Here is a 26,320-nt window from a genome sequence, read left to right as displayed (position 1 = left end):
TTAGTTTCTCTAAAATGGAGCTTATTATTCCCACTTCCTCTTTACCTCAGCTCTTTCTTCTAACTTTCTTGTTTTTGAACAGTAATACTTTTTTTTAAGGCACCAGTGGATTTCAACTCCCTCTTTGCATCTTCAGTTTTTGGAGAAGAGAAAACCAAGCACTCTAATTTATAAATATTAACTTGGTTAAGACCCACAACAATTCACATTTCATACATAAGTAAACTAAGACCCAAAATAGTCAAATGAGTTGACTAATATCTCAGAGCTATCTAGCAATGGGAACCATATCTGCTGGATACTAAAATTCATACACTTTTCACTGTGTAACAGAATAGTGACTCTTAAACAGCATACTATCCTGAATCATCAAAGAAATATTCAATTACTTTTTTGCTATATATTAAGGAAGGAGAGCAGACAAATACATTTTAGAAGGATTATGAACCTTTTCAACAAGAATTGAAAGTAGTAAATACTTTGTTAAACTTTGTATTATTAAAATGCTGTTAACCAGAGCAACCTCTTTCCCAGATTCCTCGTTCAGTCAAGGTTGTGTTACATATTTAACAGGGTGGTTGTGTTATATACTAAACTGGGTGGTTGTATTATATACTAAATTGGGTATATATTCACTAATGTCTTTCATATTGAGTTCAGAGTTGGAAATAGGTTTTTTTTTAATTTTTTAATTAACATAAGGTATTATTTGTTTCGGGGGTACAGGTCTGTGATTCATCAGTCTTACACAATTCACAGCACTCACCATAGTACATATCCTCCCCAATGTCCATCGCCCAGCCACCCCATCCCTCCCAGGAAAAAAATTTTTTTTTAGTATATGTTATTAATTGGATATTTTCCAGTGTTTCAACAATTAAAGAAAATCTTCACCCATTGAGCTTCAGAGCTAAGTTAAGTTCGACAACTGAGACAGAAAAATCTAAAAGTAAAGGGAGGATCAATAGCAGCAGTTAGGTAATAGTGAGGAAATGTCTTATGAATAGGCAAAGTAGGAAATTACATGATAGCCTATAAGTATGGATTATACTCTGGGCAAAGGATGCACCATCATTAGGCAATTGCACACTGAACAACTGCCAGTTAAGTACCATTTTATCCAATTTAGATCTAATGAACTTAGTAGATGAGATCTCTGCTGAATTAAGGAGCAATCAAAGCCTCATTCTGGATTCTGTGCCATCTAGGTCAAGGCGTTCCAAAAGTGTTGTGTATTACTTCGCACAGAAAAGAGATAACTTTCATATCCCTCCTTTTGGTTAATTCTTTTTTTTAAAGATTTTATTTATTTGAGAGAGAGAGAGAGAGAGTGAGAGCAAGAGCAGGGAGGAGAGGGAGAAGCAGGCTCCCTGCTGACCAGGGAACCCAATGCGGAACTTGATCCCAGGACCCTGGGATCATGACCTGAGCCAAAGGCAGATGCCCAACCGAATGAGCCACCCAGCCACCCTAATTCTTTAACAAATATTTATGGAATATGATTTGTGCCATAGAAAGTATCATTTGGTGATTGGTAGGTAATGATATGACAGAATTGGAAAACTGTTCTTTGCCTTTAAGGAGTTTTATTTCCATTTTTGCTAATTTTTTTCAATTACTCTCAATGACTTTTTTTTTTAATCAAAAGGATAAAAAGAATTTTGTTTAAATCTAAAAGCAAAGTAACTCTCCCTTAGCAAGCAGGTTGATAAAAGGTCTTTAGTAAAAACAATAAGGAATGGAGAGGTGAGGATGTGTTTTGTGTACTCAATCTCACCTATCTCAGAGGTGCAATGACACTGTGGTTTTATTTGGAACTTTCAGGAAGTGCAAAAGATGTGTCAGAAGAAGCCCATGTCTGCCTACCCTGCAGGGAGGGCTGCCCTTACTGTGCTGATGACAGCCCCTGCTTTGTCCAGGAGGATAAGTATTTGCGACTTGCTATCATCTCCTTCCAAGCCCTGTGTATGCTGCTCGACTTCGTTAGCATGCTGGTGGTCTACCACTTTCGCAAAGCAAAGGTAAACCCAGGTACCCTGGTTATGAACTTCCTTTTTATTATGAAGTGACCTCTTCTTTTTTCAAGCAAATAGAGTTTTTCCAAGTCCTACTTGCCTCTCTATTTAGTAGAAGTCTTCCTTTAATATAATCAGACTAGAATATGAACATTATATTCTTTAGTTTCCCAGGAGAAATAGGGATTAAAAATATGGAATCTTGTTGTAACATTTTCTTCTACAGAATGTTTCTCCCTATTTAGCATGAAGCTTGAGTACTTTATTGCCTTAAAGGACTCTCTTTTATATCTCTTTGGTTTCTAGAAGAACTTATTCTGCCAGTACCCAAAGTATTGTTAATTTTTTTCATATATAGAAAGCTTTTTGATATTTATTATATTTCATTTTTATTTCTCTTAGCCATATTTGAAGTTAGCAAATGGACTTGACCATTTTGAGCAAATGTGCTCAAAGTGTAATGATACTTTGAAGAATGAATTTATTCATGAACTTATATTTAGTCTTGCATTAGTGTCCCAGGATAATAGTGATCCTACAAAAAGCTTATATGGCTTTTGAGAGAGCCTGTCCTTCCGTCCTGTTCTGAGAAATCAGAGTAGTATAAACATTTGTATGTTTCTCAGTCAGGGGTGGATGAAATGGTAACATGTTCAGGGCAAAGCTTTCTGGGGAGTTGTCCTCAGTTGGTCCCCCAATTAATTATATGTAGCCAGTGTTGTCAGAATTTGTGGTTCTGTTGCTTTCAGAAACTTATTTGTGCCATGGGAAAAAAAACACAAAGCTAGATTTTCCACCTTTTCTGAATTCAAATGACCCCTTTGTGTTGGCAAAGTGGTACAGATTGGTTTAGATCACAGAGCTCATTGGAAGCACAAAGTGTTCCCATTAGAAATTTAAAAAATAAAACACCTCTGTGAATGGCATCTATTAAAAGGCCTCAAGTTAACATAAAAAAAAATCCCCTCTATTGAGATTCTAGGAGAAAGTATCCATTATGTTAATGTCATAGACTTAAATAGTTATTTTAAATAGTTTTGTTAACAGAAGCATACAACACAAATTAAAATCAAGCTTTAAATCAGCAAGAAAGTGCAGACAGGCAAATTGCTCTTCATTTAACCAATACTTGTCTTTCTTTTGAAACAAAATATGTGTTAAATTATATATATTAATAAAGTAGGAGGCAAGTGGAGTTGAGAAATACCTAACCACAGTTACCTAGATAAAATTTAATCAGTTTTTAAAAAAAAAAAAAACCTGTCACTGGTAGAGTAGGTAGAGTTGAAAGGTCTATTTAATAAACTGTTCTGAAATCTCTCTATATGATGTCATTCATTCATACAGGGGATAACAGTTCTTTATGAATTTTACTTGATTATAATAATTAACGATTGCTGTGCTAAATGTAGTTAATAATATATGATGGGTAGAATATTACATTGGATATTAAGAAAACTGAGACAGTTCTTGCTAGACCAAAGTCTTAATCTATGTTGATGTTACTTAACATTCCCAGAATTATTAACTTTTCAAATTTCTGGACCTTCATATGAAATGCTACTTTATAGGGCTATCATGAGAATTGGTATCTTTACATATCATTTGGTGAAATTTTTATAGATACAAACTGGTTGGAATAGACAAATTAGACATTATCTAGTTTTAAGATGGTCACCTTTTGAAGAATCAGTTTTCACAGAATGTGACATAACATAGGGGGGATTATTTTTAGGAAATAATATAGGTTAATAAAGTCAGTGAACATGGATCTAATATATTGAAGAAAGAAAACATTTGGTGAACTTTTCTGATTTCAGTTACCAAAAAGAATGATTAACTGTAAAAGCAGTAAACCATTTCCAATATAGAAATTACATGTTTATCACATGTGGACATTGGCTTTGCTTTTTAAAGTTTTTATGTGTCTTTGCAGCATTTCTTTGCATAAAGCAGAAAACTGATGATCCCTTTTGAAGTAATACTGATGTCTTTCTTATGAGTTTTCCATTGTATTGCCTACCTACCAATAATTAAAAGAACAAAAACCTTAATCTATCGGTTTATATACATTTTGACAAAAGAGAAAAACCTTAGTTGCAATATAGAAGTAGCATAATATTGTGGGTAAGTGTGCAGACTTTAGAGTCAGATTGTTTAGACTCAAATCCTGTCTTAGCCCTTGAATGCTATTACACTTTGGAAAAATTTCTTAGCTTCACTTTGCCTAGGTTTTTCCTCTATGAAATGGGGTTTAACACACCATATACAAAAATTAATTTAAAATGGGTTGTACACCTAAATATAAGGCCCAAAACTAAGAAACATTTTTAAGTAGAAAACATAGGCATAAATCTTCATGATCTTGGGTTAGGCAATGTTTCTTAGATACAGCATGAAAAGGATAAATGACAAAAGAAAAAAATAAATAAATTGGACTTCATCAAAATTGAAAAATTTGGGGGATGCCTCAGTCGTTAAGCATCTGCCTTCAGCTCAGGTCGTGATCCCGGCGTCCTGGGGTCAAACCCCACATCAGGTTCCCTGCTCAGCCAGGAGCCTGCTTCTCCCTCTCCCACTCCCCTTGCTTGTGTTCCCTCTCTAGCTGTCTCTCTCTCTGTGCATCAAATAAATACATAAAATCTTTAAAAGGAAAATTGAAAACTTTTTGCATCAAAGGACACCAAAAAGGTAAAAAAGACAACCCATAGAATAGTAGGAAATATTTGTAAATTATACTAGAACCCAGAACATATAAAGAATAAAAAGATAACCCAATTGAAAAATGGGCAAGAGATCTGAATAGACATTTCTACAAAGAAGATATATAAATGGCCAATATGCATATGAAAAAATGCTCAATAACATTAGTTATTAGGAAAATTCAAATCAAGCCCCCAGCAACATACAGCTACTAGCGTAGCTAAAAATGAGAAGACAATAACGAGTGTTGTTGAGGATGTGGAGAAATTGAAACTCTCATTCATTGCTATTGGGAGTGTAAAGTAGTACAGCCACTTTGGAAAATAGTTTAGCAGACCCTCAAAAAATTGAACATAGACTTATGATATTACCCAGTAACTCCACTTCTAGGTACATACCCAGGAAAATTGAAAACATATGTCTTCAATGGCTAAAATAAAAAACATAGAAAATAACAAGTGGTGGCAAGGATGTGGAGAAAGAAAACCCTCATGCACTGTTGGTGGGAATGCAAACTGGTGCAGCCACTGTAGAAAACAGAATGGAGGTTCCTCAAAAAGTTAAAAATAGAATTATCAGATAACCTAGTAATTTCACTGCTGGGTATTTAACCCCCAAAAACGAAAATGTTAATTTGAGAAATATATACATCCCATGTTTATTGCAATATTATTTACAACAGCCAAGATATGGAAACAATCCAAGTGTCCAACCATAGATGAATGGATAAAGATGTGGTGTGTGTGTGTGTGTGTGTGTGTGTGTGTGTGTATGGCAGAATATTACCCATAAAAAAAGGGTGAGATCTTGCCATTTGCAACATAGAGGATGGATTAGAAGGTATAATGCTAAGTAAAATAAGTCAGAGAAAGACAAGTATATTTCACTCATATGTTGAATTTAAGAAACAAAACAAATGAAAAAAGAAAGAGAAAAAGAGACAAAAAACTGACTCTTAAATACAGAAAACAGGCTCGTGATTGCTGGAGGGGAGGTGCACAGGTAGAAGAGATAAAATGGTTTACAAGTATACTTACTTTCATGTGCACTGAGAAATGTGTAGAGTTGTTGAATCATTGCATCGTACACCTGAAACTAATAAAAAGAAGAAAACATTTGCCTACACAAAAACGTTCACATCGATGTTCATAGCAGCATATTTATAATAGCCAAGAAATGGAAACAACCCCACTGTTCATCAGTTGATGGATGGATAAATAAAATGTGGTATATCCATTAAATGGAATATCTTTTTGTTAATAAAAGGAACAAATAGCGATACATGCTACAATGTGGATGAATCTTGAAAACATGCTAAATGAGATAAAACAGTCATGAAAGATCATTTGTATGAAGTTTACATTTATATGAAATGTCCAGAATAGGCAAATCAGTAGAGCCAGGTAGATCAGTGGTTGTCAAGAGATACAAGGAGGGAAGAATGGGGTGTGACTGTTAATAGGTTCAGGGTTTCTTTTGGGGAGGATGAAAATTTTCTAAAATTATGTTATGGTAATACGTTTGACAAGTTTGTCATACTAAGAACCACTGGCTTGTACACTTTACAAAGATTTAAGGTATATTAATTATATCTCAATAAAGCTATTACAAAATTTTAAAGGAGTTTATTACTTACCTCACAGGATCCTTTTGAAGATTTAATGAGATAACTCATATAAAGTACCTTACTAGACTTTTGTCTTTTGTTATTAAATTATTTTAGACCACTTTGTGAAATTAATAATCTGTTTGCTTCCCATGTTAGGGGTTAAGTATGACATTTATTTTTTTTAATATTTTTTTATTTTTTCACTGAGAGAGAGAGACAGAGAGAGCACACAGTGGGGGAGAGGCAGAGGGAGAGGGAGAAGCAGACCCCCTCCCGCCCCACTGAGCCAGCCGGGGAGCCCGATGTGGGGCTCCATCCCAGGACCTGGAGATCATGACCTGAGCCGAAGGCAGATTCTCTACCATCAGAGCCACCCAGGTGTCCCAAGTATGATATTTAAAATGCTTAAAAGATAAGGTTTTGAAAAAATATAGCCAGTGGGATTCTAGGCAATAAATTCATTTAAATTGTCTTATAATTGCAAACAGTCATCCTATACTAATCCTAATAGATTATCCAGATAGCTGAAATGAACAAAACACCTGTGGTACAGATTCTTTTATTTTGTCTATATCTTCATCATGGAAGAATGAAAGGTATGTTAAACTGTAAGCAGGATAGTTTCACTTAATTGATCTCAATTAAGTGAAAAAAAGATCTTTTCTTTTTCTTTTTTTAATTCAGTTACTTATTGAGGATCTGCTGTTGTTCAGCATTGTGATACCCAATACAATTTGAAGAATAAATGAGAGTAATTATTCTTTTTTATTTAATAAATTTATTTTTTTTAATTTAAATCCAGTTAGCCAACATATAGTACTTTATTAGTTTCAAATGTAGAGATCAGTAATTCATCAGTTACATATAACACCCAGTGCTCATCACATCACATTCCGTCCTTAATGCTCATCACCCAAATACCCGACCCCCACCCCCTTCCCCTCCAGCAACCCTCAGTTTGTTTCTCATAGTAAAGAGTCTCTCGTTTCCCTCTCTGATTTCTTCCCATTCAGTTTTCCCTCCCTTCCTTTTTGATCCTCTTCACTGTTTCTTATATTCCATAGATAAGTGAAACTGTATGATAATTGTGTTTTTCTAACTGACTTATTTTACTCAGCATAATACCCTTCAGTTCCATCCATGTTGATGTAAATGGTAAGTATTCATCCTTTCTAATGGCTGAGTAATATTCCATTGTGTGTGTGTGTGTGTGTGTGTGTATACACATACACCACATCTTCTTTATCCATTCATCTGTGGATGGACATCTTGGCTCTTTCCACAGTTTGGCTGTTTTGGACATTGCTGCTATAAACATTGGGGTGCATGTGCCCCCTCATATCACTACATTTATATCTTTGGGGTAAATACCTAGTAGTGTTAATTGCTGGGTCCTAGGGTAGCTCTATTTTTAATTTCTTGAGGAACCTCCATAACTGTTCAGCAGAGTGGCTGTACCAGCTTGCATTCCCACCAACAGTGTAAGAGGTTTCCCCTTTCTCCACATCCTTGCCAACAAATGTTGTTTCCTGATTTGTTAATTCTAGCCATTCTATCTGGTGTGAGGTGGTATCTCATTGTGGTTTTGATTTATATTTCCCTGATGCCAAGTAATGTTGAGCATTTTTTCATATGCCTGTTGGCCATTTATATGTTTTCTTTGAAGAAATGTCTGTTCATGTCTTCTGCCCATTTTTTGACTGGATTATTTGTTTTCTGGGTGTTGAGTTTGATAAGTTCTCTGTAGATCTTGGATACTATCCCTTTAACTGATATGTCATTTGTAAATATCTTCTCCCATTCTGTAGGTTGCTTTTTAGTTTTGTTGACTGTTTCCTTTGCTATGCAGAAGCTTTTCATCTTGATGAAGTCCCAGTAGTTCATTTTTGCTTTTGTTTCCCTTGCCTTTGGAGATGTGTCTAGCAAGAAGTTGTTGCTGCTGAAGTTGAAGAGGTTGTTGCCTGTGTTCTCCTCTAGGATTTTGAGGGATTCCTGTCTCACATTTAGGTCTTTCATCCATTTTGGGTTTATTTTTGTGTATAGTACAAGGAAATGGTCCAGTTTCATTCTTCTACATGTGGCTGTCCAATTTTCCCAACACCAGTTGTTGAAGAGACTATTTTTTTCCATTGGATCTTCTTTCCTGCTTTGTCAAAGATCAATTGACCATAGAGTTGAGGGTCCATTTCTGGGCTCTCTATTCTGTTCCGTTGATCTGTGTGTCGTTTTTGTGCCAGTACCATATTGTCTTGATGATTACAGCTTTGTAATACAACTTGAAGTCTGGCATTGTGATGCCCCCAGCTTTGGTTTTCTTTTTCAACATTCCTCTGGCTATTTGGTGTCTTTACAATTTTTATACAATTTGGTATCTATACAAATTTTAGGATTGTTTGTTCCAGTTCTGTAAAAAATGTTGGTTGTATTTTGATAGGGATTACATTGAATATGTAGATTGCTCTGGGTAGCATAGACATTTTAATAATATTTATTCTTCCAATCCATGAGCTGGTGTTCTTCCAATCCATGAGCATGGAATGTTTTTCCATCTCTTTGTGTCTTCCTCAATTTCTTTCATGAGTGTTCTATAGCTTTCTCAGTACAGATTCTTTACCTCTTTGGTTAGGCTTATTCCTAGGTACCTTACGGCTTTTGGTGCAATTATAAATGAGATTGATTACTTAATTTCTCATTCTTCTGTTTCATTGTTAGCATACAGAAATGCAACTGATTTCTGTGCATAGATTTTATAACTTCCCATGTTGCTGAATTGCTGTATGAGTTCTAGCAATTTTGGGGTGGAGTCTTTTGGGTTTTCCACATAGAGTATTATGTAATCTGTGAAAAGTGAGTGTTTGATTTCTTCTTTGCCAATCTGAATGCCTTTTATTTCTTTTTGTTGTCTGATTGCTGAGACTAGGACTTCTAGTACTGTGTTGAGCAACAGTGGTGAGAGTGGACATGGACATCCCTGTTGTGTTCCTGATCTTAGGGAAAAGCTCTCAGTTTTTCCCCATTGAGAATGATAGTTTCTGTGGGCTTTTTTGTTATATGGCTTTTATGATATTGAGGTATGTTCCCTCTATCCCTACACTGTGGTGAGTTTTAATCAATAAAGGATGTTGTATTTTGTCAAATGCTTTTTCTGCATCATTGAGAGGATCATATGGTTCTTCTCCTTTCTTTTGTTAAGTGATGTATCATGTTGATTGATTTGCTGATATTGAACCACCCTTGCAGTCCAGGAATAAATCCCACCTGATCATGGTGAATAATCCTCTTAATGTACTGTTGGATCCTGTTGGCTAGTATCTTGATGAGAATTTTGGCATCCATGTTCATCAGGGATATTGTTCTGTAATTCTCCTTTTTGGTGGGGTCTTTGATTTTGAGATCAAGGTAATGCTGGCCTCATAGAGATTTTGGAAGTTTTCCCTCCGTTTCTATTTTTTAAAAAAGCTTCAGAAAAATAGGTATTGTTCTTCTTTAAATGTTTGGTAGAATTCCCCTGGGAAGTCATCGGCCCTGGACTCATTTTTGGGGAGCTTTTTATTACTGCTTCAGTTTCCTTGCCAATTATGGTTCTGTTCAGGTTTTCTGTGTTTCTAATGTTACTACACTTGTAGGTTAAGGATTTCTTTTCTTGAGCTGCTTTCAGGATTTTCTCTTTATCTCTGAAATTTATAAGCTTCAGTATTATATGTCAGTCTGTTGATCTATTTTAATTTTTATTGATTTTTGTTGATTTTGAGGGGCACTCTCTGTGCCACAGTTCTCTGTGTCTCAGGACTTGAATGCCTCTTTCCTTCTGCTGGTTAGGAAGTTCTCAGCTATGATTTGCTCAAATATGCCTTCTGTCCTTGACTCTCTATTTCCTCTTCCTCTGGAACTCCGTTCAATCTAATATTGTTTCACTTATGATATCACTGATTTCTCAAAGCCTCCTCTCATGAACCCTGAGTTGTTTTTCTCTCTTTTCCTCAGCTTCCTTACTTTCCAACATTTTGTCTTCTATGTCACAGACTCTCTCTTCTGCCTCATTTACCCTAGCCATTAGAGCATCCATTTTAGACTACATGTCCGTTAAAGCATTTTTAATTTTGGCCTGAGTAGATTTTAGTTCTTTTATTTCTGCACTAAGGAATTCTCTAGTGTCTTTTATGCTTTTTTCAAACCCAGCTAGTAACTTTATAATCATTATTCTGAATTCCAGTTCCAACATTTTACTTAAATCCATATTGATTAAATCTATGGCAGAGTATTACCTCTGGTTCTTTCTTATGTGGTGAATTCCTCCTTCTAGTCATTTTGTCCAGAGAAGAATAGATAAATGAGAGAACAAAAAAGAAATAAGAAATAAAAAATTAAAATATCAGCCATGACCCCAGCAAAATATACACTAGACAAATCAGAAGAGAACAGAAACCAAAAAAAGAAAGAAAAGAAAAATGAGAGAATATAATCAAACAGGTAGACAGAACAGAGTGATACACTTGGTCCTGGGTGTATTTTGGTCTGTTTGTTAGAAGACACTTGATCCCACAATTGTAAAGAAAGAAAAACTTATATATATGCAAAAATAAAATTGGATACAGTGAAAGGAAGCCAAAAATGAAGAATATATCTATAAAATATAAATGTAAAAGTGGAAGTTAAAAAAGACTTAAAAACAAAGACTTGATAAAATAAGAAACTAGTTGAAAAGGAAAAAAAAAGAAAAATTTTCAACTGAGAGATAAAAGAATCATGAGAAAAAAACCTCAAATTCTATATACTATTTTCCCCTACCACTGGAGTTTTGCAGTTCTGTGTGCTCTGTAAACTTGATATTCGCCTCACGTTCCAGCTGATCTTCGGGGGGAGGGACCTGATGCGCTGATTCTCAGGTGTCTTTGCCTGGGCAGAGTTGCACCACCCCCTTGCTAGGGGGGCAGGGCTCAGTGTAAGCTGCTTCAGGTTGCTCTATGTGGCTTTTGTTCCCTGAAGACTTTCCACGGTGCTTTAGAGGATGAAAATAAAAATGGCAGGGCCCCAATCTCCAGCCCCAGACCTGAAAGATTGTGTGTGGCCCCCTCTCTTCCATAAACCCTCCAGGGATAAGTGGTCTTCACTTTTGTGTGTGCCAAATTCTGCAGACTCCTGTGTGCACACCCATGCCAATCCTCCCTGGGGAGTGAGGAGAGTCGCCCTGGGCCTGCTGCTTGCAGGGACCCCGCACAGAGAGTGGTTGCCCATTCCTGTTGCAGTTCTTAGTTTATGGCAAAACTGAGCTGAGAGCCCACTCCCGGGCTCCCTGACCATAGCTGGTTTCCCTGCTCCAATGCTTGAAAAGTCTGCTGGGTCAGGCACCCCCATTCTTTCTGTGGCCTGGGGGATCCTGAGACCACACTGTCCCACCTGGGATTCTGCCCCGCTTCCCTGAACACCTTTCAGCAGGGACGTATCTCACTGGAGCAGACTTCTAAAAGTTAGGAATTTGCTCCAGGCCTATATCACTTTCCACCAGCTTACAGAGACTCCCTCCCACCCACCATTTACCTTCTGATATATCCCCTCAGATTCACTTCTCCACACCTCTTACCTTGCAAAATGTGGTCATTTTTCTATTTGTGGAATTCCAACAATTTTTTTCTTACATCTCAGGTTGAATTCACAGGTGTTAAGAATGATTTGATAGATATCTAGCTAAATTCAAGGGACCAGATGAAATGAGGTCCCCTACTTTTCTGCCATCTTGCCTTCCCCTCAAAAACAATATTTTGAATACCCAAACTCCACAAGTCCTCATTCACATAGTCATATGGAGTTACACAAATATTTCTATAGTGATGATCATCTTTAAAAAGCATTTACTATGCATTTATTTATATGTAGCTTTTTGTTCTTTTTATGAGTGATTTAGTGTACAACTAAACTATAGTTACTCACTATTTATATTTATCTATATCACTGACCTTTCTAGGAGGGTTCTATCCTCTACCTTCAAAATGGGAAAGTTAAAGAAATCTTGGGAGATTATCAATTATGAAGTCATGGAACACATGCTTCTTGTGTTATTACAATGGTAACATTCTCCTGCTTGTGCTCGCTCTCTCACTCTCTCTCTCTCTCTCTGACAAATAAATAAATAAAATCTTACAAGAAGATGACAAAATGTGAGAACCCCTCTTTTCATAGAAAAGAAAATTCAGTCTCTGAGAGAGTGTCAGTTGCCCAAAGTTACCCATCTAGGTTGGGATATTTATAATAGTTTTGTCTTACTCCAGCACACAGAATAAACAGTTCTAGAAGATTAAAAGTATTAAGTGAATAGATTAAGGCTCAGGAAAAAAAGAATAGGAAAAATTAGTTGAAATCAAGGGTGAGGTTAAGATACGGAATGCACTCCATGAGAGCAGGTATACTGTTTTAGTTCGGTGCCAGAAAGAACTTTCTGGGGTTTTCTAGTAGCACTGCAAAGAGGAGAAAAAAGTGAGTCAGTGTTCATAAGATAAAAACTGACCAGTCACCTAAGTGAAACTTGAATACGCCTTCAGTAAGTCTTTTTTTTTTTTTTTTAAGACTTTATTTGAGAGAGAGCATGAGCAGTAGGGGGCAGGGCTCAAGAAGAAGGAGAAGCAGACTAGGGAGCAGGGAGTCCAATACAGAGGCTCCATCACAGGACCCCAGGATCATGACATGAGCTGAAGGCAGACACTTAACCAACTGAGCCACCCAGGTGACCCATCTTATTATTAAGTCTTGAGAGAAATTTTTCCAGTGAATTCTTTTTTTTTTTTTTAAAGATTTTATTTATTTATTTGACAGAGAGAGACAGTGAGAGCAGGAACACAAGCAGGGGGAGTGGGAGAGGGAGAAGCAGGCTTCCCGCCGAGCAGGGAGCCCGATGTGGGACTCGATCCCAGGACCCTGGGATCATGACCTGAGCCGAAGGCAGACGCCCAACGACTGAGCCATCCAGTGGATTCTTATAGAGAATATTGTTAAATGTACTGAATGATAAACATCGTTACAGGAAAGAGAATAATTTTCATTTTATTTCTGTTAATTTTCTTGAAAGTGTGCTAAAGTTTTAATGCTTAAATATAGCGTAGGCAAATCAGTTCTGTAGAGGCATCACAAATGTGGTCCTGATACACTGTTCTTTGCTATTTAATGTTAATGCAAGGATACTTTTAGAATATCTAGGTTAGAGTTGGCCAGTCTGCATCACACGTGCTGCCACTACAAGACGGTGATAGACACATATGGTCCTTTTTCCCATTTGATCCAGAATCAGCATCAAAACCCCTCTCATTAAGCAGGACTCCCCCAGGTTCTAGGTGTGAAATCTGGTTACCATCCTGGATCTAGAAAAATGGGAAGACTGCAAATTCATCACATAAACGTTCTTAAATATTGTTGTTCTTTCCTGTTTTCAAAAGTTATTCACTGAATGACACCAAATTTGAGGTTGTAATCCATCAAGATTGGATGGCAGCTTCTCCATATTTCTACTGAGTGTGAGGCTGTGTGCTGTAATATAATAGTGAGTCAAGCTGGTAACAGAACTGATATGCACTAAGGTTGGCTGAGGCATCTAGTCAGGCATGCACCGAAAGAGAATTTAGAATCTGAGACTTATGCCCACTTTCCTTTCTCCAGCATGTGAGCCATATTCTTTTATCCATTACATCAGAATTCATGGTATGTAGCATCTTAAATGCTTTTAGTATATAGACTCTATTTCATTTAGTGCCTGTTAGAAATGGATCACTTGAAAACTTAGGCCTCTTGTATTTATTAGACTTTTTCTGTGAATTCACAGAAATAACCACATTCACAGATCAAAAATAGGAAAAGTGATGGCAATGTCAAACCCAGCAGCTGATCCTGTACATGTAGACAGCATGCAAATATGCTGTAATGGTAATAGAGAAAAAGTTCTCTGTTCTAAATTGAAATACTGAGAGACATAAGGATGATACAGAAATTTATCTTTTAGTTGCACTATTTCTCCAGAAAAGCCTGATTATAAGTACATTTAGTTAAATGAGGTTTACCCATGCCAAAAATATCAGCTCTGCAGTTAAGTACCAACAAACATTGGTCAAAGGTTAATTGAACATTTTACCATTTTAAGCAACACAAACTCGATTCCATTATATTTTTAGGTGAGGTTTGTAGTAGGATACCACAAAGAGCAAGTTAAATTTTACTCTGCACAAACATTAAGAAAACTAATTATATACATTTGTCCTTGTGCCCTTGGTTAAAGATTAAATCTGTCAACCACCTGAATGATTGTGACCCCAGTGAGATCTTCTAAAACAGCAATTTTAAAACAATATTTTAAAGATGCTGAATATTAAATATTTTGAAATTATTTCTACATTTTTAAACAAATAATATGACAAGTAACATATTTTTCTATTAGCTATTCTAAAGAGAGTTTGGTTTGTTACAGCTTAATAATGTCAAGTGTTAGTACAATTTATTTCCAAATGAAAAATTTGAAAGAGAAAAGATACACTGGAAGGAACATCAGCATATTCCACTTCTGAAAAAAATCACTTGCTTGATCTATTCTTAGTAAATTTTAGCATGTTTTGTTTGAGCTTAGTAGTTTGGGGGAAAAAAATGATAGTCATTTTTTTAAAAGTGAACATACTGTGTGTTAGTGTTTTCCCTTACATTCCTATAGTAGTTCTAGTTTTTCAATTAGAAATTAATTGACAAGGGATTTTATAGCTGTACATTTTTGGTTTGGAAAATTAGATGCTTTTAATATAGACTGTGACTGATCTGTTAATAAAATTCTACTAGACTAATGATGATGTACTAATGCCTGTTTTGGTGAAATAAAGGAAAATATATCACTTTTTTATTGTGCTGAATATACATAACAGATAATTTACCATTTTTAAGCTCACAATTCAGTGACATTAAGTACATTCATACCATTGGGCAGCCATCATCACTGTCAGTTCCAGAACTTTTTCATCATTCCAAACTGAACTCTACCTCCTAGTAACCTCTCTTCTACTTTCTGTCTCTACAAATTTGTCTTTGGAAAGTGTCTCATATAAATTAAATCATACACTATTTGTCCTTTCCTAGCTGGCTTACATCACTTAGCATAATGTTTAAAGGCTCATCCATTTTGTAGCGTTTATCAGAGCTTTATTCCTTTGAATTACAAATAATATTCCATTGTATGTATTTATCACATTTTGTTTTATAAGTTTATTTGTTGATGGACATTTGGATTTTTTTCACCTTTGGCTGTTATAAATAATGCCACCATGAACATTGGTGTACAAGTATCTGTTTGAACCTCTGATTTCAGTTCTTTGGATATAACCTTGGAATGGAATTACTGAATCATATGATCATACTGTGTTTACCTTTTAGATGAGTCACCAAACTCTTTTGCACAGAGGCTGGACCATTTGATATCTTTACCAATAATTCATGAGGATTCCAGTTCCTTTACATCTTTACCATCATTTATTATTTTCTGTTTGTTTGTTTTTAATAATGGCCATCTAATGAATGAAAGTGGTATCTTATTGTAGTTTTGATTTGCAAGATTAGTTACAGTTGAACATCTTTTCATGTGCTTATTGACTATTTGTATATCTTCTTTGCAGAAATATTTATTCAAGTCTTTTGCTCATTTTGAATCAGGTTGTTTGGTTTTTTCATTGTTATATTGTAAGAGTTCTTTATATGTTCTGAATATTAATCATTTATCAGATGTATGATTTTCAGATTTTTTATCCCATTCTGTGTGTTGTCTTTTCACTCTCTTGAAAGTATTTTTTGATACCCAAAAGTTTTTAATTTTGATAAAACTCAATTTACCTGCACTTTCTTTTGTTGCCTGTGCTTTTTGTCTCATATCTGAGAAATTATTCAAAAGCCAAAGTCATGAAGCTTTTCTTCCATGTTTTCTTCTGGAGTTTTATACTTTTAGGCCTTACATTTAGATCTTCAATCCATTTTGAGTTAACTTTTGTGTATACTATAAAGTAAGTATCCAACTTCAGTCTTTTGCATGTGAATATCTAGTTTTTCCCAGCACCATCTGTTGAAGAAACTGTCATTTCCCCATTGCATGGTCTTAGCACCTTTATCAAAGATCATTTGACTACATACATGAAGGTCTACTTCTGGGCTCTCTATTCTGTTCCATTGATCTGTGCCTTTATGCCAGTACAACACTGTTTTGATTACTGTGGCTTTGTAGTAACTTAAAATTACGAAGTGTGAGGCCTCCAACTTTTTCTTCTTTTCAAGATTGTTTTGGCTATTTGGAGCCCCTTGAAATTTCATATGAATTTCTGTTTTTCCCAGAAAACCATCAGAATTTGAATAGGGACTGCACTGAATCTGTAGATCACTTGGCTGTTATTGCCATCTTAATAGTATTAAGTCTTCTGATCCATTAACACAGGATACCTTTCTACTTATTTATGTCTGTTTTTCATTTTTTCAGCATTGTTTTGTAGTTTTCAGCACACAAGTCTTTTGTCAACTTGACTAAATTTATCCCTAAGTATTGTGATATATCATTTTTCACAAATTGATTTTGTGATTTATATTGTCCTTCAATTAAATGGGTATTTTCACATATTGTCTTCCATAGTGCCAATGAACCATGTCTATAATTTTCCTTTTATAATTAGTAGTTGATATTCCTCTTTCATGCTCTTCATTTTCTTTGCCATTTATGGAAGAGAGTTGCAACATAATACATGAAAAGGGGTAGAATGGTTAGAAGCCAGGATGTGGTACCTTCAATGCAGCTATAAAAGTACTGTAGAAGTTGCATACTGATTTACAAAATGTTTTTCTTTTTAAAGATTTACTTATTTATTTTAGAGAGGGGGGTGCAGAGGGAAAAGGAGAGAGAGTTTTAAGCAGACTCCATGCTGAGCAGGGAGCCCGACTCAGGGCTCCTATCTCATGACCCTAAGATCATGACCATGAGATCATGACCTGAGCCAAAACCGGGAGTCAGAAGCTTAATGACTGCACCACCCAGGTGCCCCCCAAATTTTTTTCTTAAACCTCTTTCAAGTACTAGCCAATTACTATACTCAACATAAGACATGTTATTTATTTCTATACATTTATGGTATATGATATTTCCCTTAATTTGTTTCCCTAAGGATGACAGTCAATACTTAAGACCAATTTAGGACCCATTCTTAAATCTTACTAGATATTTTAATTCTGTTGAGCTAAGAAAATATCACACAATATCACAACAATAATATTTCGCTCTCCACTATTGAGTATATATGAGAAATTTGGCACTTTTATTTTCCCTCAATCTCCTCCTTCCCATTTTATTAACATGTAATTTATGGTTAGTTTCCATCAGTTTTCAGTAAGAGCCATCATGAGTTTCAAAGGGGAAATAATTCTTTAAAACAGCTCTGATTTCTTGCCTTTGAGTTCTGAATTTTGGCCAATCTGTTTTCATTATGAAATATATGTATCTTCAAGTAATTTGCTTTGAAAAGGGTAATTTTATACCTATGTCATACCTGACCTCCCATGTCCACCAACTGTGGCTTTCAATGACAGCACCTTGGCTAGGGCAGAAATGGGGGGGTCACTTTCATTTTCTTTCAAGGCTCTACTATTATTGCTTCATTTATGTTTGAGAAATGAGCATTGTGGACAGTTTCCAGGATGGCCCAGTTTTTGTCCTTTATGGAGCAATATTTCTCATCTGAATACTTGCTAACTTCTTTATTTACTTTTACCATCACAATATGGTCCTTGTTTCATTGAGGTTGCAAAAAATATGATCTATACTCTCAAACTTCAGACAGAGCTTTTTTTGATACTGAGAAGTCTCCTTTATGTTAGTTCTTATATTATTTCTTCTCTAGTTATTCTAGGCTTCTCTTTTAAGATCTCCTATTAAGTATAGATTGGGTCTCAAGTCTTTCTTTTTTTAATATTCTTTTTTTTAAATTTTATCTTATTATGTCAGTCACCATACAGTACATCGTTAGGGTTTGATGTCGTGTTCCATGATTCATTGTTTGCGTATAACACCCAGTGCTCCATGCAGTACGTGCCCTCCTTAATATCCATCACCAGGCTAACCCATCCCCCCACCCCCTCCCCTCTAAAACTCTCAGTTTATTTCTCGGAGTCCATAGTCTCTCATGGTTCGTCTCCCCCTCCGATTCCCCCTCTTCGTTTTTCCCTTCCTTCTCCTAATGTCCTCCATGCTATTCCTTATGTTCGACAAATAAGTGAAACCATATGATAATTGACTTTCTGTGCTTGACTTATTTCACTTAGCATAATCTCCTCCAGTCCCATCCATGTGGATGTGAAAGTTGGGTATTCATCCTTTCTGATGGCTGAGTAATATTCCATTGTATATATGGACCACATCTTCTTTATCCATTCGTCTGTTGAAGGGCATCTTGGCTCTTTCCAGTTTGGCTATTATGGACATTGCTGCTATGAACATTGAGGTGCATAATATGGCCCTTCTTTTCACTATATCTGTGTCTTTGGGGTAAATACCCAGTAGTGCAATTGCTGGGTCATAGGGTAGCCCTATTTTTAATTTTTTGAGGAACCTCCACACTGTTTTCCAAAGTGGCTGTACCAACTTGCATTCCCACCAACAGTGTAATAGGGTTCCTGTTTCTCCACAACCTCTCCAACATCTGTTATTTCTTGCCTTGTCAATATTTACCATTCTAACTGGTATAAGGTGATATCTCAATGTGGTTTTGATTTGAATTTCCCTGATGGCTAATGATGATGAACATTTTTTCATGTGTCTGTTAGCCATTTTTATGTCTTCTTTGGAGAAGTGTCTGTTCATGTCTTCTGCCCATTTATTGACTTGATTATTTGTTTTTTGGGTGTTGAGTTTGAGAAGTTGTTTATAGATCTTGGATATCAGCCCTTTGTAGTGTCATTTGCAAAAATCTTCTCCCATTCTGTGAGCTGCCTCTTTGTTTTGTCGACTGTTTCCTTTGCTCTGCAGAAGTTTTTTATCTTGATGAAGTCCCAAAAGTTCATTTTTGCTTTTGTTTCCCTTGCCTTTGGGGACGTGTCTTGAAAGAAGTTGCTGCGGCCAATGTCAAAGAGATTGCTGCCTAGGTTCTCCTCTAGGATTTTGAGGGATTCCTGTCTCACACTGAGATCTTTCATCCATTTTGAGTTTATCTTTGTGTATTGTGTAAGAGAATGGTTGAGTTTCATTCTTCTGTATATAGCTGTCCAATTTTCCCAGCTCCATTTTTTGAAGAGACTGTCTTTTTTCCATTGCATATTTTTTCCTGCTTTGTCAAAGATTATTTGACCATAGAGTTGAGGGTCCATATCTGGGCTCTCTGTTCTGTCCATTGGTCTATGTGTCTGTGTTTGTGCTGGTACCATGCTGTTTTGGTGATCACAGCTTTGTAATATAGCTTGAAATCAGGCACTGTGATGCCCCCAGCTTTGTTCTTCTTTTTCAACATTTCCTTGGTGATTTGGGGCCTTTTCTGGTTCCATACAAATTTTAGGATTGTTTGTTCTAGCACTTTAAAAAATGCCATTGGAATTTTCATCAGGATGGCGTTGAAGGTATAGATTGCTCTGGGCAGCATAAACATTTTAATAATGTTTATTCTTCCAATCCATGAGCATGGAATCTTTTTCCATCTTTTTGTGTCTTCTTCAATTTCTTTCATGAGTGTTCTGTAGTTCCTAGAGTAGAGATCTTTTATACTCTTTGGTTAGGTTTATTCCAAGGTATCTTGTGGTTTTTGGTGCTATTGTAAATGGAATCGATTCTCTAATTTCTCTTTCTACAGTTACATTGTTAGTGTATAAGAAAGCAACTGGTTTCTGTGCATTGATTTTGTATCCTGCTGCATTATTGAATTGTTGTATGAGTTCTAGTAGTTTGGGGGTGGAGTCTTTTGGGTTTTCCACATAAAGTATCATGTCTTCTGCAAAGAGAGAGAGTTTGACTTCTTTCTTTAATATTCTCACTGTATTATGTTTGAAGGGTTTTCTGTCTTGTGAGAGCTATTTGTCTTCTATGCCATTCTTTCCATTTTTATCAGCATTGAAGCTATGGTCCCCTATCTGCAGAATATTTTAAAATTCAGCAACAGTTATTAATCTCTGTACTATTGTTCCTTATGTTTTCTCTCTTTCTTTGCAAAAGTTGTGGGGTCAAACAGCCCTAAAGTTAAGTTAAAATCCTAGTTCTTCAATTTTCTAGATGTGTGACCCTAAGGTTACCTAGTTATGTACTTAATTAACCAATCACTTAAGCTTTCTAAGTTACTTTTATCATATGTAAAATGGGGACAGTTGTGATGTATATCTAAGGGTTTTTATGAAGAATTAATGAGATAATACGTCTGAATCACTTAGCATAGTGCCTGATACATGCTCAGTATTACTGCTGCTATTACTACCAGTCTTGCTATAAGTTTCAAACAGGGCAAAGTTCTCCTGAACACCACCAAAAATTCAAATAACATGTGTCTGTATTCTGTTTCTTTTTTGATATCAATCTGTCTCAGAGGCATTTCCTCAAAAATGATGGATTTATTCTTTTTAATTGCACTAATTTGGACTGTTTATTTTTATCTTCTATGGTATTAGCCTAGAGTCAAAAGGAGGAAGATCAGAGAAATTCAAAGCCCAGATTTAAGTTAAAAGAAAGAGACAGTTATTAGTTAGAGATGCAGCAATGGGGGTAAAGGGGTCAGAAGGAGGCTGAAATATCCCATTAGTGAAATTTGGAGTATTTACTCTTTGGGCTGCTGATAAGGACCAATCACTTTGGAGGGAAACTCATGTATCTCCTGCAACCCTTTTCACTCCACCTCTCCCCACACTATTTTCAAGTTTGTTTTGTTCTCTGTGCACTCATTTATACTACAACTAACCCGAGTCCACTCACTGCTGAGGGAATGGCCGAGAATTTGTTTTTTCAGAATTGGTCACTGGTCAGACCATAATAGTTTTTTTTAAGTCAGGATTATATTTACCTATTTACTGTTTACTGGTGCATGAACACCATTCATTGCTGGTTTTCATGGCTAAGATAGATTTTTTTCATTTGTATAATTTTAAAATCATATCAGTTTTAGAAAGGGAAAGAGAGGAAGTTGCATTTTATACCTTGCTTGCCCTGCTATGTTACTAGGAATACCTGTATTCTATTGTATTTTATATCAGCTGTAAATTCTTAGAATTGGTATAAATTCATTTTTGTGAGCTTGGCAAATTTTGTATTCAACTTGCCTATTTGCTCGACCTCACAACATATTTAATATTAGTATTTTTCTTAGCATAGTACTTACTTCACCATATGTGTTTCCATTTAAGATAGCTGCTAGTGCAAGACTGATTCGGTGAGCTTGAGTTCATAGTTGTTATGAATTTAAACATGCCTGATTATGTCCCTATGATAATTACTTCATCTTGCTTTTGGTATATACCATAAGAAAATTAAGATTATTGTTTTATTGGCATACTTCTTACTAAAAGAAATGGGTTGAAACATATTTCAGTTACCGTAACAATATTTAGAAGGTTTATTAATTAGTTTCATTAATAAATTATGTTGGATTATTTTATACACTTGTTTCACTGATAACAGCTGTGTTTAAAGAAGAAATTTATAGGTAACATAGCAAAACAGTGTTAAGGTAATTGTAAAAGGAAAATACGAGTCTCTATAAAATATTTACTTAATTTCCAAGTGAAAAGCACTCTGATTATATTCAAAATTAATTTATTTAATATCTACTTTTTGTGACCTGGGAGTTAAAGAGACTATTCTGCTGCTATTTATCCTTTTATTTATCCTTTCTCTTTAAAATAGTGGATTTGATGAGGTACCTTGCAAGCAACTGAGATTCTATGATTTTTTGAATCTGGGAGATTCACATTCTTAATTTGATATCTACTAACTGTGTAGAAAGGTTAGCTAGCACTGCTGAGGCCATCATTCCTCTAGCTAACAGATTGTGGACACAAGTGTCATTGTCACTGGATCCAGAGAGCTCTTTTAGTGAGTTCAAGAGTTTGGAAAACAGTTACAACAGTATATGAACTCTAAAATCAAACCTGACTAATGTCGTAATTCAGGGGAGTATTGAGTATACAAATAGGAATCATTTCATACCAGCTAATGTGAGATGAATTTTTTAATGACTTATGTGTATATACAGACTCATTCATTGAAGGAATTTCTGGAATGTTCCAAGAGTTACTAGAGGAGAAAGTATCACAACTTTTTATTCTACACTTTTGTCCTTATGGGGGTGAAAAAAAAGGAACAAAGCAAAAGTTATTTCATTTAAAATAAAATATTTGATTTTGTAACATGCATGATATCATTTGTGGAAATTTTTCCTTCTATGAAATATATTTAAACATAAACAAACCTGAAATGCTAGGCTTGAAAACTAGAGAAATATAAACATGTTTTCTGAATTAACCTTCAAATGGTCTTCTTTAAGTTACAGGAAGTCTGAGTAGGGCCAGCCCTGGCGTTACAGTTAGACACAGGGCAGAGTGTGATCAAGGAAGTGTGGACTAAGTATCTCTGTTCCAAACATCAGTGCCACTGTCTCCAGTATTAGGGCTTCATGTATTTCGGCCTTGAAAGCTTTCCACTCTTTAAGGGACATGAACCACGAGAGACTATGGACTCCAAGAAACAAACTGAGGGTTCTAGAGGGGAGGGGGATGGGGGGATGGGTTAGCCTGGTGATGGGTATTAAAGAGGGCACGTTCTGCATGGAGCACTGGGTGTTACACGCAAACAATGAATCATGGAACACTACATCAGAAACTAATGATGTAATGTAAGGTGATTAACATAATAAAAAATAAAATAAAATACAGATACTGTCTAAATCGGATTAATTGTCATGCTAATGAAGAGTGGAACTGGAGATAAAACATGATTGCCCCCTCCTTTCTGTTTATTGGAGCACTGTGTTAAGAAGGATTCAGAGGCAGTGCCTATTGTTACTGGATAACTTTAGCAGCCACAGGTGTTAGCAGGGGAACTAATGACATGTGACCACAGATTTGCCACTCCTTCCCTGGGAGTGTCAGGCTCAGAGGAAATATGTACAATGTTAAGAGGGCCTTGTGATAACAATAGCCCTGAAATGGTTTTGTCTAGGGGTAGCCCACTTCTTGAAGAATTCTATCAAAATTCAGGATTTCTACAGATGATGAACTGCTACGTCTATCCAAGGTATAATGGATTTACCATCAGTTATCCCATTCCATAATTTACTAGCCAGGTATTTTGAACTTGATGCAGTCTGAAATGTATTTTGACAGGTGCTTTTCCCTAAATATTTAAAGGTAAGCGTATTTCAAATAAAATGCAGTGCTTTCCATTTTTACTTTTCTTCTGACAAATATGTGTGGTATATTTTAATAAAAGTGCCAGAAGAAATTTGATCTTAAAAAATTACAGTCTGCATCCCAGCACACAATATGTATCCCCCAATGTATTTTGTCAACACAAAAATACTTTATGAGCTCTGAGTAGAGCTTAGTCCCCCAGCTCAAATTTAGAATTTCATCTCTTTTTTTCCTCTTGTTACTATAGAAATTATTTAGCTCACTTGTGGTTACTTTTCCTTAAAGCTACTTTGATTAGTGATCAGGAATATCTCCTCTTTCTTCTTTTAAAATTGTAAAAAGTGAGCTTTAGAACTAAGTATGACATTTAAACAATTAAAAAATTAAAATGTAAATTGGGGAAAAGGTGTTTTTGATGTACTATGATACTAAAGGATTAACATTCTTAATATAAAAACAAAATGCTCTTAGAAATCAATAATAGAAGAATATCCAGTAGAAAAATAGGCAAAGAACACACATCAGCAATTTGTAAAAACAACATCAACAACAGTATAAAAATGCATTCTGTGCATTCACAAGTAATTACAAAATGCAAATTAAAACAATGACATGTACTTTTATAACAATAATAATTCTCTGTGTTGGCAAAAATGTTAGGATCTAGGTGCTCCTCATCTATTGCTGAGGGTTGTATAAACTGGTAGAGACTTTGAGATAAAATTTGGGGTTATGTATAATAAACTTAAAAATTCATAGTTTTACTTCCAGAAGTCTTTACTAATGAAATCATATGTGTGCACACAGGAATTTACAAATATATAAATATGTGTATGTATGTTTATCATAGCACTATTTATAATATACACAAATGGAGAACAGTTAAGTGTTCAAAATTGAACTAGGACATCCATGCATTAAAATATATAGCCAATAAAAGTGATCTTTCAGAACACTGAATGATGGGAGAAAATGGTTTTAATATAGTTATTTAATCATAACCTTTACCACCACATTTCCACCATTTAGCGAAATTTTGTTTCAGCATTTTCCATTTTTTATTTTCCCCTCTCTTTTCTTCTTATGACATCCCTCTATGCCTCCCTCCCTCCATCCCTTTTTTCCATTCATCATCCATCTGCTGAGCATCTACTGAATGCTTGGAACTATTAACCATCTTGGGAATATAATGAAGAACAGGACAAATAAGATCTGCCCTTGAGGAGTTGATATTCAAGTGTGGGGCTGGTGGAGATGGGCAATACAAAAAATAAATACAGGGCGCCTGGGTGGCTCAGTCATTAAGCATCTGCCTTCGGCTCAGATCATGACCCCAGGATCCTAGGATCGAGCCCCGCATTGGGCTCCCTGCTCCTCAGGGAGCCTGCTTCTCCCTCTCCCACTTCCCCTGCTTGTGTTCCCTCTCTCCCCATGTCTCTCTCTGTCACATAAATAAAATCTTAAAAAAAATAAATAATGTATCAAGTGGTAGTAAGTGCTGTGATCAAAAGGAAATAGTGTAACATCATAGGTTATGAATTTGGAGTAACAGAATTCTTTCAGCCACCATGTAAGTTGATATCCTCATTTTATATTTGAGTAAAGCAAATCATAAAGAATTTAAGAGATCAGTCTAATGTTACATGGGGAAGCTAGGGTTAACATTCAGGTCTGTTTGACTTTATAACTCATGATATCTCTTAACTATACTATCTGTCATATAGTTATAACACAATTTTATCTTCAAATCTAAGAAGTAGACCCAGCCAGCCCTGGTCCCATTGTAGTAATCCAAATTCTAGGCCTGCACACATTCTTTTTTCCTTATTCCCTTATGCCCCATCAAAGCTTACATGTCCTATGCTTCATTCTTGCCAGATGCCTACTAGTTAAATGGAAAAAGTTCTTGCATGGCACCATTTTAATGGCTCTATATGTTCCTTGGTTCTGTTCATTTGAGTTACTACACAGCTTTGCATTCTTTTGGCATCATTTAATGCTTTAACCCAAGAAGTAACTCATACATAATGGTTTAGGGATGTGTGCATGCGTGCCTCTGTGTGTGTGTGTGTGTATGTATGTATATAAATATCAGGGTGGCTGGTGGTAAGGATGAATATGGGGAGAAGCAAGAGAGTAGAGAAAAATAGTTTAGCTGAAGGGAATCTCTTTTCTTTCTGTGCTTCTTGAGAAATACCATTTAAATAACCTCCTACTCCATCTGGTGGCAGCAATATTAATTATGAGTTATGAAGAACAACTAGAGTGATTTTAACATATTTGTATATGCCTTGAGAGACATAAAATGCTTAATGATTACCAAATCTCCATTCCTCTTTTGAGGCACTTATATTAACTTATGCATATTTGAATGGTAAATTCAGTTACATGTAAGTGTACTAAAAATAAATTATTTAAAATTGTTGTACTAATAAACTGAATTCCTTGCTATTTGAAAAATATCGTGAGAAACCAATCTGTTTTTTCTGAATTTCTTGGATCTTCATTTTTAAAGTCATTCAAATATTATGTAGGTAAATGATTTTACAAAATTATAAATTAATGCTTTCCTTAACTATTCATGAATATTTAGCTAGGTTTACAAAGGTGATTTTGCTACTGCTTGCCC

The 26,320-nt window shown here is 35.6% G+C and overlaps 1 protein-coding gene across 1 annotated transcript in view; it reads left to right on the top strand.

Annotated features, from left to right (window-relative positions):
* The window catches only part of GPR158 (G protein-coupled receptor 158), a 453,369-nt gene that overhangs the window by 265,391 nt on the left and 161,658 nt on the right, over positions 1 to 26,320 (top strand). Inside the window, exon 4 of the mRNA XM_073885618.1 lies at positions 1,825 to 2,021. Within this exon, the coding sequence (XP_073741719.1) occupies positions 1,825 to 2,021 (197 nt within the window). The remainder of the gene's footprint in view (positions 1 to 1,824; positions 2,022 to 26,320) is intronic.

This window comes from Callorhinus ursinus, unplaced genomic scaffold, assembly GCF_003265705.2.
Source record: "Callorhinus ursinus isolate GAN/ISIS: 27379988/994484 unplaced genomic scaffold, GSC_fseal_2.0 scaffold63, whole genome shotgun sequence".
NCBI classification, from domain to species: Eukaryota; Metazoa; Chordata; class Mammalia; order Carnivora; family Otariidae; genus Callorhinus; species Callorhinus ursinus.
The sequence above is the reverse complement of the archived record's forward strand: the minus strand, read 5'-3'. Positions and strand labels throughout refer to the sequence as shown.